Source organism: Sarcophilus harrisii, chromosome 5 (assembly GCF_902635505.1).
Source record: "Sarcophilus harrisii chromosome 5, mSarHar1.11, whole genome shotgun sequence".
NCBI classification, from domain to species: Eukaryota; Metazoa; Chordata; class Mammalia; order Dasyuromorphia; family Dasyuridae; genus Sarcophilus; species Sarcophilus harrisii.
In genome coordinates this window covers 121693642-121706832 of record NC_045430.1, presented here as the reverse complement: position 1 = coordinate 121706832, position 13191 = coordinate 121693642, and the positions used below count along the sequence as shown (strand labels likewise).

Sequence of the window (13191 nt, the reverse complement as noted above, 5' to 3'; positions counted from 1 at the left end):
TCACCTTGACATCACTTGAAACAACTCTGCAACTATAAAATGAGAAGGTTAGACTATTCTCTAAGTCTCTTCCATATTCTCTAAATTCTCTATCTCTAAAGTCCCTTCCAGTTTTAAATCATGAGCCTATGATTTGTCTCTTCCAGAAGAAGGGTTATGAGATGCTTTATCAAATAATTTGAGGGGGAAAAAAAGCTAGAGAAAGAATATTTACAGCATTCCCTTGATCTACCATTTAAGTAATCCTGTTAAAAAAGGAAATAAGGTTAGTCTGGTATCATTACCTGTTTTTCATGAAGCTATGTTAGTGCTTTGTAAATGAACTGAAGATTAAGAAAAACCAGGCTTCAAGATCTGGATCTGGAGAACCTCAGGTCAATATACAGAAAACAAATATATTTATACAATGGTGATACTTAGGCAATTATTTTTAATGATATCCTTCCTTTGTTACATCTGGTTTCTGACCTGCCTTGGAGAATCTGAAGCAGCAAATCCATACCAGGATATGTCCAAATACTGTCTCATTACAAGGAGATCTGATAGATCAGCTAATTTAAGCTTTTTGATAAATATCATCTTTACTACCACAAATACTCTTGTTATGAATATTTTAGTATGTATATATTGCAATTTTCTGATTTTTGACCTGTTTGAGTACATGCCAAATAACATGAGCACTGGTTTAAAGGGTTTGAACAGTTTAGTGAATTTTTTCTTATAATTCCAAATTATCTTTCAGAATTGTAGGAGCAACTTGCAGTTCCACCAACAGTGTATTAGCATGCCTAAGGGAAAAACTTTAAAAATAAATGATATAAAGCAAAGAGTCCAGGTGGAGAAACTTGTCAAACTTCCCATTTCTTTTTTTTTTCTAGCTGACTCAGTTTATTTTATAATCACTACAACTATAATAGTCAGCGTTTTAAAATGTAAACAAAACAAGTTGTTAAAGACGACTTTGTGCTTATTGAATTACGGGTGAAAGAGTAAACTGGGAATTTAGCGTTAAGGATGTAGGCGCAGACATTCATCTCAGAATTTTGAGATTATTGATCTATCCAGGGGCTACTTGGGACCTCTGAATTAAAATATGTTGACAATTTATTTAAACATAATTGCCTTCCTTGGTAATCCTATATATTTTATACATTTAAAAACATTATTTTGAAGAACCCATGACACAAAAAAGCTTAAGAACCCCTGAAAGAGACCTCAGAAACTCGTATAATTTCCCTCTCATTACAGATAAGGAAATTAAAGCCCAGGAACATTAAGCCATTTGCCAGTCAGGTACAAAATGTCAAAGTCAGAAATTAAACTTCACCGTAACCAGTTTCTTTTCATCGTTTCTTGTTGCACTCGCAAAAGAGGAAAAAAGTGACCTCCTCAGTGCGTACGAAATTGAGCTTTCTAGTCACAGTCTGAGACCCCTAAGTGACTTGGTAATATCGCGTGCAGGCCAAAAGTGCCAGCATGGTTCTGTCCCCGTGATGCCAAGATCTGGAGTATAAAGTTTCGTTGGCAGTGGCTTACCCCTGAATATGAAGTGAGGCCCAGAAATCCTCACATCTCTCTCTTTTACCGCTTGCATTTCCTGCTTTTCCTCATCAACATCTACTTCTTTTCTCTTTCTTCATCTCTCTCTCCAAAATACCTTTTCATCTAAGATCTTTCTACGGCTCCCCGCTCCCATTTTTTGCTCCCATCTGTCCCTCTCTTCCTTCCCCAAGCTTTGGGAGGAAGCTCAGAGGTTCAAGTCGCTAGCACGCCACGGAGTCCTAGAAGCCAGCCGAGAAAGAGTAAGGAGGTTGGGCCAGTGGGAGACTAGGAGGCGGCAATGGGGAGACATTGGGATGGGAGGGGGAAAAGGAAAACTTCCTACGGGCCGGCCTCTCTAGGGGTGGCTCCTCCCTGTCCTCTTCAGGCTGAAATTTCCGTAAAACCTAGAGGCTGCTATTATGAGGAGCCAGTTCCCCCGCATCCGAGACTGGGTGGGGGTAGGGGCAAGAACTGTCCTAGTCCTCCAGTTTACTCCTCCCCAAGGCCAGCCCCGTTGCAGATAGGTCTCCGCCCCTTTCCATCCCTTCCCCCCCCTCCATCCTCCTCATCCCTCCCCCAATCTCTCAAACCAGCTCCTCCTGCGGCCCCCGCTCTCTGATTGGCCGCAAGTCCCCTCCTCCTTCTAGTCGAATGGGCTACACCAACCTGATCAAAAATTTCGCCCAAGGCAAAGAGACACACGCGCGAGCGCGCGCGCACACACACACTCACATATATACTTATACCTACACATAGACACACACACTCCTAAAAAACACCAGCAGAGGCCAGGCCAAGTTAGCCCTGCCGTGGGTCAAGGGAAGGGAAGGGAAGGAGGGGAGCCTGAGCAGGGAGGAGAGAAAGGAGGAGGAGCAAAGGTGCTGGGAGAGAGAAAACTCAGCAGAACTTGTGAAAGGAAGAGGAAACCTGCCCGGGAGGCGCTGCTGCAGCCGGGTGCTCTGCCTGCGCGCCCGCGATTTTCGGTTATCTTGGGCAGCGGCAGCTGCGGCGGGGCAGGCACTGACTGGGCTCATGCCCGGCTCTCCGGGGGGCACAGGAGTTGGGCGCCGAGTTCCACGCCCAGAAGCAGTTTGGTCGTCCCGGCAGTATTAGCTGCTTCCCTGCCACTCCTCGCTGGTCACGGCTCTTTGGAAAGAGGGTGTCGAAGGGCATCGGGGGATCCTCCCCAAAAGCATTAAAAAAGGAGCAGCCGCTTTAGAAAATGAGACAGCATGTCTGACAAAATGTCCAGTTTTCTGTACATCGGGGACATCGTGTCCCTGTATGCGGAGGGCTCTGTCAACGGCTTCATCAGTACCCTGGGGTAAGGAGAGGGGCTCGGGCTGGGGAACGCAGTCTCAGGCTCTCTCTCTCTCTCTCTTTTTCTCCTTTTTCTTTGGGTTTTCCCAGGGTCGGGGAAACTTCTCCACACTATATGCCCTCCTTGCACTCTTCACAACCCCTTTCCCCCCCACCCCCGACTTGAGGAACCCGCCGATCTGACAAGCTGAGGACTGAGAGCTTTGCCCCAGCTCACAGGAAGCTGCTTGTGGAGAACTGTTTCTCTTGCAACTCCACAATCTCATGTGGAGAGACAGATCAAAGGAGGAAGTGATTCAGAAGCCCTCGAACAGGCCTGGGGAAGAAGTTCACCTTCTTTACTGACATTCTCCAGAGGTTGTTTTGCCGAAAACGTTGGCTTTTGATGAAAAAAAAAAAAAATCCTCTTCCAATCTTTGCTTCCCAACTCCGCCTTCTCCTTACCCCCATCTATTTATTCCGTACCTGAAGTAGCAGTCAATTACCCTAGATTCTCAGGTGACCGCGGGATGCATTGAAGGTATCCAAGACACTAGAGTCACCACCTTGACCTTTCCCCTTTCTATCGGCTCAGTTCCTTTTGCTTATGCCAAGTGACCAATCTCCACAGAATTTGGGATTAGACTAGGGATCCTATGCTGAAACTCTTAAAGGGTCTGACAGTTAATCAATAAATACGTATTAAATGCCAGGGACTGTGTTAAACTTTTGGGGTTACAAAGAACGGCAAATGTAAATAGTTATGTACAAATAAGCTATAGACAGGATATAGGAGAAACAATTAATAGAGGGAAAGCCTTAGAATTAAGGTAGATCAAGAAAGACTTCTTGCAGATTTTAGCTGGGATTTGAAGGAAGCTAGAGAAGCCAAGAGATGGAGGGGCAAGGGAGAGCTTTACTTGCAAAGAGACAGCCAGGGAAATACCTGAAGTTCAGGGATGGCTTGTTCCAGGACAAGTCAGAAGACCATTTGTAGGGTCATTGGATGGCCAGTTATGTTCGTGCCAGGTGTAAGAAATCAGGAGGAGAAAGCCAGATGATGAAAGGTTTTGAACGTCAAACTGAGGATTATAATGGGTTCCCAATAGTTTCAAGATTCTCTTTTCATTCCATGCTCTCCGAGAGGCAGGGTGGGGCAATGGAAAGATCTTCTCTGGTGTGAGAGGACTTGGCATCAAATTCTGTCATCTACCTGTAAAATCTTAGGCAAATCCCATCACCTTTCAGGCCATCAGCTTCAGCATCTATAAAAAAGGGGTTTGGATCAGATAGACTCTTAGATCTCTTCCAGCAACTATGAAGTAGTTACATTTGCCCTGTTGCATCTGAAATTCAGATCAAGTTTAGAACTTTCCATATTACAGAACCTTCCAGATTAAACTCTTGAGTTTAATAAGAATTTTGTTTTAAACCAAAATCAAAATTCTTGTGATTCACCATCAATTTAAGAATGAAAAAGAAATGAAGTGCTATTAAAATGAATTCTTATGCTAAAAGTGCTTTAAATATTGACTAAAGCAGGCAGTTTTCTGGCTTCCTTAATTTTGATGAATAACTTACTTTATAATTTATTAATGGGTTAAACTTTGATATGGTACAAAAGGAAATGTCTGTGTGTTTCTCTAAGCACTTATGCAATAAAATAAAGATTATTAAAGGTGTGGGACTGCTGTTAACACTTTAGGATGTTATTGTATGTTGTGTTTGTGGTTACCTTATTGATTGTACACAATGTATGAATAAGTATAATTTACTGTATAATGCAGTGTTACTGTCCTCAGTATTTAAGAATCTGATCAATTGCCATAGTACTAGTATAAGTTCCATTGCCATCTCTCCACTCCCTTTTCTTCCATAAATAGGTATCTGTATAAGCAATGTTCAGTGCCTATTAAATATGTTGAAAATAAATGTTATATGTTAAGAACCCTGGTTTTCCCTTTTCATTTGGGGAGATACAATAGCTTTTGGCAGAAATAGTGGAGAAAGTTTAAATTCAGAGTCCCAACAAAGTCTTGCCAAGTACCCTCCTCCCCTTTCCCACTCCCCATAAAATTTCCAGATATTCATCATGAGATAGCCATTACATTCCTTAGATGGATCCCATAAATGCTAAGGAGGCATTATGATTTATAGCTGCGATATGATTTATAGTTATTATGCCTGTGGACAATGAAGAGAGTAAAATTTGGTTTAAGGAAAAGATAGGTTGATGTAGGATTTTGTTAAAAATTTGATTCAATTGAATAAATATTTATTAAGCACGTACAAAGTGTATGGCACTAAAACCACAAAACTAAAAATGAAAATCACTTTTCAAATTTACCTGAGGACCTTAATTCTACTAGGGGGATATAACATCTAAACAGATAAGAAAATACAATATAACTAAGATGAGAGAAAGAAAGGATTAGCAATCAGAAGGATCAGGAAAGACTTTTTATAACAGGTGACATCCAGGTTAAACACTTTTGAAAGTTGCAGATTTTAATAGCAGGTGAGGTGACATTCATGACGAACAGTCAGTATGAAGGCACAGATATAAGTGATACAATGCCAAATTCAGGGAATTTTTGAGGAGACCAGTTTGGCTGGAATTCAGAATGAATGAAGGAAAGTACTGTAGCATGAAATAAATCTGGGAGGGCAGCTTGGAGCTAGATTGTAAAGTGTTTAAAATGCCAAGCTCATGAGTTTGTATTTTAATCTAGAGGCAATAGGGAATTCCTGAAACTTCTTGAGCTTAGAAGTAATTTAGTCTTTTGCTTTTGGAAGGTCATTTTGACAAATGATAAAAGGAGAAATGGTGGGGGGGGAGAGAACAGGGAGAGCCTTGGGGAGATATTGAAATAGTATTGGCAAAAGATGATATGGGTAAGAACCAGGATGGTAGTTGTATGAGTGAAGAGAAAGGGATGGATGAGAGACATTGCAGAGCAAGGGGCAGCTAGGTTATACAGAGTCAAGAGAACCTGTGTTCAAATGTCACTTCAGATACTTACTAGCTGTGTGGCAAGCCATTTAACCCCCACATTACAAAGTCAGAATTGTTAAATTGAATATTTGATTGAATGTGGAGGGTGGCTTAGAGGGAAGAATCCAGTTTGAATTTGAACTTATAAAACAATGACAGAAAGGTTGGTGGTACCCTCAACAAAAATACTTAATAAGTATTATTTTTGACTTTTTAAATAAGATTTTTGAATTGAAGTTTATAACCTCCAAATCTTCATTTATCAAGAAAATATTTTACTCATTGTTTATAAACAAAGTAAGCATGTCAACTAAGTAGTCTGTATTTCTATGTTATGAATCATCTTGGGAGGAGTGTTTGACTTTCCTTAGCTTGTTTCTGTTATGTTCTAAAACAGTTTTCTTTGAAAACTTGCATAATATTTAATATTGTTTGCTTTTGGGGTTTTGAAATTGTGTTATCCTCAGAGTATGTTTGTGCAATGTATTATTTTCCTGCTAATGAACTGAATCTTACAATGAATAATGTGATGGTATCTTTATATAGCTAGGTTCTGTGGTAAGGAAGGTCATTAAAAATGCTTATATTGGCTGTAGTTTAACTTTCATTGATTAGATGTTCTTGCTTTGAGATGGACCACTCTGTAGTTCAGCCAACTTTTTTTAGTATTTGTATATACTAATGGAGTTCCGGGATTTGGTATATCACCCTACAAAATCTGCTTTAAAATATAGTCTGGTAAAAAAAAAAAAAAATATATATATATAGTCTGGTAGAGGTTTAGGTGAATCTTAATAAATGATAATGGTGCTGTTCAACAGAACACTTGTGGTCTTCACTTAAGGGCATGGTGTCAACCTAGATCCTAGAATAATTCTCTACTAATAGTAGAGATTACTTAATAAATAATCCAGAATAAAACTGGTACCAAAAAGAATAATCAAACTTTTATCTGGTATCATCTAAACCCTGTTGAAAACAATAATTAATTATTTTTCATGTTACATATGTACATAATTTTTGCAAAAATGCATTACTGTGTATTCAGGAAGCATAATTGTTTCTTTAGAAATGACTCCTTTCATGTAATTACTTTAATAGAATATATTTCATAGGGAAAAGGAGACATACCACATTTTCTTCCTCTTTTAAATGCTGAATAATTAATGAAATCTTCATTATCATATCTAGGGGGAATTTGGCATTTAAAAAGAAGAGAGTGATGGTTATTCTATCTCAACTCCAAAGCTCCAATTTCTCTTCTCTCTCGTTACTAGAGATGCTTTTTACATTTTGTTTCTTCAGCATTCGTTTAGTTTAGGAGTTGTGTTTTCCTCTTTTGTTTTTCAATCATAGTAAATAAGATTCACATCAGAATAACATATGTTATATTAACTGGCTTACATTTTTCTTTCTAATCCTGTTTAAGTGTAGGTGGTTTTGCGATTATTCATCTTAAAAGCACCAGTCTTATAATCAAAGAGAACTCTAGAAGTAGAGTCAGGAAAAAATTAGAATTAATTAGAATTTTGTCTCTGACTGTTATTAGCTGTGTGATCATTGACAAAGGCTTTGAACTGTAGCATAAGAAGCAAGCTCTCATTAAACACAGTTATTCTTGCAATAACATTATGAGTTAGGTTCTATAATATGCCCATTTTATAGTTTAGGAAATTAAGGTGGACAGAAATAAAGTGAGGTGTCTAGAATCACAAAACTATTAAGAGCCTAAGAGTAGATTTGAACTGGATTTGAACTCTGAACCTGGTTCTAGAGTCTTTTTGATTCTAGACTTAGTACTCTAGACATGGTGTCACTTAACTTCCTTATATATATACAAGATACATAATAGTACCTATAATACCTACTTAATAATGTTCTTAGATTTAAATGAAATTATTTATTATATAAACATCCATTGCTACTTTTACTTTTTTAAAATATTGAATAAACTAAAAGGTTCTTTATAGCTCTAACATTATATAATTTCTTAGTAAGTTTTAACACTTTGGAGCTGTGTCCTTTAAATAACTCCTGTGGTTTATTTTTTAAAATGGAATATTCAATTCCAAGAAATAAAATTTAAGATACTGAAAAAAACTCCTATGAATATATGACTCCTAATATATGTAACTATATATCTATCTATCTATATCTTTATATCATAGCACCCTTCTTGAGAAAAATGGGATACTTTGAAACATGACTATTTTATTTATTCTGTCTTTCTGCAAAATGGGTTATAGCTAAGATTAACCTTATTTGATAATAAAACTCAGAAATAGAGGGTTTCATTTTTGTTTTGTGTGTGTGTGTGTATGTGTGTGTGTGCAGGAGTGTATGGGAGTCCTGAACAGGCCAGAGAAGCCATTATTAAATTTTTGTTGTGAGCATCCATCCATACCTTGAAAATATGCAAATGGAACAAATAAAAATTTGATTTTTTTTGTTTATTGTTTAAACTTACGAACCTGTTAATAATGAACATTGAACTTTAAAGGCATGCTTTACATACATTTCCCACCAGGAGAACCAATTGTTAAATATTTATAATTGCTTTAAGATAACACACAATTAATTTTGTGGATGGTCATGCTGGAAATAGGTCAGGAAAATTTTGTTATCTTGAGCCCTTCCTGCTTAGGGTTTTGTTGTTGTTTCTGATCCTATAATTTGTCCTCAGAAATAATAGAGTAATTTTTAAAAATTACAAGCCATAGAAAATATTATTAATGATTTTTTAGCATTGACTACTTAATACTTCTATTGGATATAGCAGAGCTAAAAAAAAAAAAAGTAAAAAATCATGGAAATCTTTAATAGGTTTTCCACTTTGTAGACTGATTTTAGTGCTAACACTGAAGCATTTTGGTATGTTTTCTTTGCCTTTCTGTATGCCTTTTTATATTCCCAGGAGGCTAAAGCACATACTAAATGGAAAATTTCCTGTTGACTTAAATGATGTTATATTAATGCATACATATATGTGTGTGTATATATATATATATGTATATATATATAATATACATATACACACATATATATTTATAATAAATAATTATCATTGCTTCCCATTGCCTTCTCATTCATCCCTTCCTCCCTGTAACAAATAAGTATAGACAATAAACCAGTACATTATCTGTGTCTGAAAATGAATGCCTCATTTTCTGTTTCCTCTCTGTTAAGAGATGAGAATCAATCTTCACTATCAATCTTCTGAAGTTATTTGTGGTCCTTTGCAGTATTCAGAGTTCTGAAGTCTTTCAGTGTTGTTTTCCATTTCATTGTTGTAGCGTGACTTATTTATTCTCTTGATTCTACTTTTTTTTTTTCATTCTACATTAATTTATAAAGTTCTTGTCAGTTTCTCTGAATTAGTTTTCATCATTTCTTATGGCAAAATGATATTCCATTACATCCTTATATGACAATTTATTCAATTTAGTTAATTAAAAAGCATGGCTGCAGAGTTGTTTCATGATTTTTTTTTCATCACTTTTTATTCAATTTGTCCAGTTGAATCCAACAAGCATTTATTTAGCACATGATACATATAAGCATTGTTCATTGCTGCTGAATATGTGAAAACAGAACCCAAAAAATCGTATGCCTTCAAAGTGTTTGCAATCTAATAAAATAGTGCATATTTCTTGTAAATTAGATAAGAATTAGACAGATGAAGATCAGACATGTGCTTGGACATGTATTTCTGAAGGATGAAGAAGATAGATATCTCTGCCCACTACCATCCCATTCTCCCCTCCCCGTATTGGAAAGGTGAATTCAATTATAATGTATTATAGATAATTTATCTGATAGTTAATGTAGCAGAGAGCTTGTCCTGGTTCTTCCAGGATTTCCAGTACTATGTGACCTCTCTTTGTCTAAGCTGCTTTGCCTATAAGGTAAGGAGATATATTGAAGAGACTCTCAAGTTCCTTCCAACGTTAACATTCTATACATTTAGCTATCTCTTAGTAAAAAAGATGCTATAGAAGATCAAGCTCTCTTTATTTTATTTATTATATTTTATTGATAACTTTTGTTTTTACATCATTTTACAAACATTTCTCATTGTTTCCTTTTCTCTTTATTCTCTTCAGAGCCACCTTATATAATCAAGAATTGTGGTGTTTTTGTTCTTTAAAATATAATGGTTCTTTCTGGGAGCAGTTTTCTCAGGGAGATTTTCTGGAGGCAGCCTTAGTTTTGGTTCAGAGTAAATAATCACCCAAATGCAGCCAGGTGATAAAAGTTCAGATCTTTTATTTCTTATCTCTTTCCTTGGGCCCAGTTAGCTCAGAGGCCTATCTCTCTGCTTGGTTCCAAGAGCTCTTGCAGCTAGTCCTTTCCCTCTGCTCTCTTCAGCCTCTGCTCCCTTCAGCCTCCGCTCCCTTCAGCCTCCAGCCAGCACAGAGATGGAATGATTTTCTCTTGCCTCCCAGAGAGGGCTTGTGGGCTTCCTCCCAGAATGCTCCTCTCCGACCCCTGGGAATGTTCCAAGTAACTCCTTTGACTGGCTCCCTGAAGCTCTATTTATGCTTCTTCTCTGAGAGTGGGATTGTGGGATATCTCCCAGCATGCTCTCTAGCCCTAAGAGCTTTAAGGGAGGTGTGAATTCGGATAGCTCATACTAAACCCTGAAATCTCTCAAACATGTGAACTCCAATGAGTACTTAAATACTTCTTTCTTGCTTATATGAGCTCTGTAAAGGTGTGAACACAAGCATTGTTTCTATCAGTTGTACTTAGTACCTTGTTTCAAGTTCTGGCCCGAAACATCTCCTCGTAGGATCAGATCAATCATACTGAACCATGCTAAATTAGATAATTATTGTCTCTATCAACTCTAATGACTTAACAGTTTGTAAAGATTCCAACAAAAATTAAAAAAAAAGAATATAAAAATTCAACAAAATTAACCAAAATATTGAAAGAGTCTGATGCTATATGCAACTCTCTTTGTCCATGATCTGCCATATCTACAAAGAAGAGAAGGGAGATGTATTCTCAAAACTTCTTTTTTTTTAATATCCAGTTTTAGTTGTTTTATTGCTACTTTCCCTATTTATATTGTTGTAGTCATTGTTTTCCCAATTCTACTTTAGTTCAAACAAGTCTTTTCATGTTTCTCATGATGAATTTATGATGAATATTATTTTTTTCTTACAACACAGTAATAACATTGCATTCACATGCCAATATAATTTTTAAAAAGTCATTCTTTAATTGATAGGCATCAACTTTGTTTTCAGTTCTTTAACATCATTAACTGTGCCAATACGAATGTTTTAATTTACATTTGCATTTTGGAAAACTATTTGGAATTATTCAAAGAATGGAAAACATTGCTTTCCACAATGTTAGACCAATTCACAGCATCACCAGTAAAGTATGTATACTTGTCTTTCCCTAGTCCTTCCAAAATTGACTATTCCCATATTTTATCATCTATTTCCGGTTGCTAGTTTTGAGGTAAACCCTCAGAGTTGTTTTCATTTGAATTTTTCTTAGTATTGGTGATTTGGAACATTCATATGAATGTTAATGGTTTGCAATTTTTTCTTTCAGAGCTGTTTAATTAATATTTTTTGACATCTAAATTATTGGAGAATTGCTTTTATTCTTATACATTTCTGTTAGTTGTCTATATATCTTGAATTTCGAGCCTTGTCAGAGATTATGTTGATTTTTCTCCAGTTGAACTTTTACCAACCAATCCTAGTTGCATTAATTTTGTCTATGCTAAAGCCTTCCTTTTTTTCCTTTGTTTTTTTAGTATCTTTTTCCTCAATCATGTTTTATTTTTCTGAATACACATAAAGATAGTTTTCAACATTCATTTTTGTAAGAATTTGTGTTCCAAATTTTTCTTCCTCCCTCCCTTACCTCTCTTCACCTCAAGACAGCAAGCAATCTGATATAGGTTAAACATATATAATTCTTTTAAACATATTTCCACATTTGTCATGTTGGACAAGAAAAATCAGACTAAAAGGGAAAAAAAAGAAAGGAAATGGAAGCAAACAAAAAATAGTGAAAATACTATACTTCAATTTACATCTAGTCTCTAAGTTCTCTCTCTGGATGGATGACATTTTCCATCCCAAGTCCATTGGAATTGTCTGGACTAACAACATTGTTGAGAAGAGCCAAGTCCATCACAATTGATTATCACATAAACTTGCTGTTACTGTGTACAGTGTTCTCTTGGTTTTGCTCACTTTACAGCATCAGTTCATGTAAATCTTTCCAAGCTTTTATGAAATCATATGCTAAAGCTTTTCAAGTTCATATAATCAAAATTATCTTTTTTACTTCTGCAATTACTTCTTCCTCCCCCCCCCCTTTTTTTTTTGGACTAAGAATCTATTCCTTGTGGCAAAATTATAAGAATATCATGACACTAAGCAAAAACTATGAAGAGATACTGGCAAATTCATGAGTGAGGTGTATTGTACATTGTTGGGGGAACTATTTAGATATGTTGATCAGTTTTGCTGATTTTTTTCTCTCAGTTTTTTAAAAAAATTATTTGCTATATAGTGTAACTCCGATAGGTAGAGAGAGAGGTCAAGATATTGGGAGAAATTTGATGGTGTAGAAGAACAAATGATAAAAATTTATTTAAAAAAAGAATTCATTCTCCAGCAATACTTTAAAACATGTTTTTTTTTACTTTATTTTTATTTATTTATTTACTTTTCTAATGTCTTTATGATAAATTTATTGTTTACTTCCTATATTAATTTTAAATTTTATTTAGTGGGAGGTATATGATGTTGGTATAAACTCATTTTTTAGCTAGACTGCCATCTAGTTTTCCAAAAAATTTTAGTTATATAGGGAGAGCTTTCCTTGTTTGTTTATGCTTTTGGTTCTGAAATCTAGGCTATTGAATTCAATTATTCCTGATTTTTCTTCTGCTTTTCTACTTTTAAGCTACTTAGTGGGCTCTATAATGTAGCTTGAGAACTGAGAATGCTATTTATTCCCTTTTGATTTCTATCTATTACCATTTTTAATAGTCTAGTTTATATTTTCTAAATGAAATGTGATATCATCTTCTAGCTCTACAAATAATCTGTTTGATAGTTTGATGGTATAGCATCAAATCTATAAATTAATTTTAGTAATATTGTCATTTTTATATTGGCCTAGCCCTGCCATGAACACAGAATATTCCTTCAGTTATCTAAATGGTTCTTTATTTCTTTAAAGAGCATTTTTATTATTCTAGAAAAGTATTGAGTTAGCTTTAATAGACTGACCCCAAAATAGTTTTTGCATTATGCATTTATTTGGAGTGGGATTTATCTTTCTACTATAATCACTTGAATTTTGTCATTATTATA

General features: G+C 35.8%; 1 protein-coding gene across 1 annotated transcript in view; it reads left to right on the top strand.

Moving 5' to 3' along the window:
- The first annotated feature begins 2774 nt into the window (after window positions 1-2774).
- ITPR2 (inositol 1,4,5-trisphosphate receptor type 2) overlaps window positions 2775-13191 on the top strand; it is a 503649-nt gene continuing 493232 nt past the window's right edge. The window contains exon 1 of the mRNA XM_031938487.1: window positions 2775-2866. Coding sequence (XP_031794347.1) covers window positions 2775-2866 — 92 coding nt within the window. The remainder of the gene's footprint in view (window positions 2867-13191) is intronic.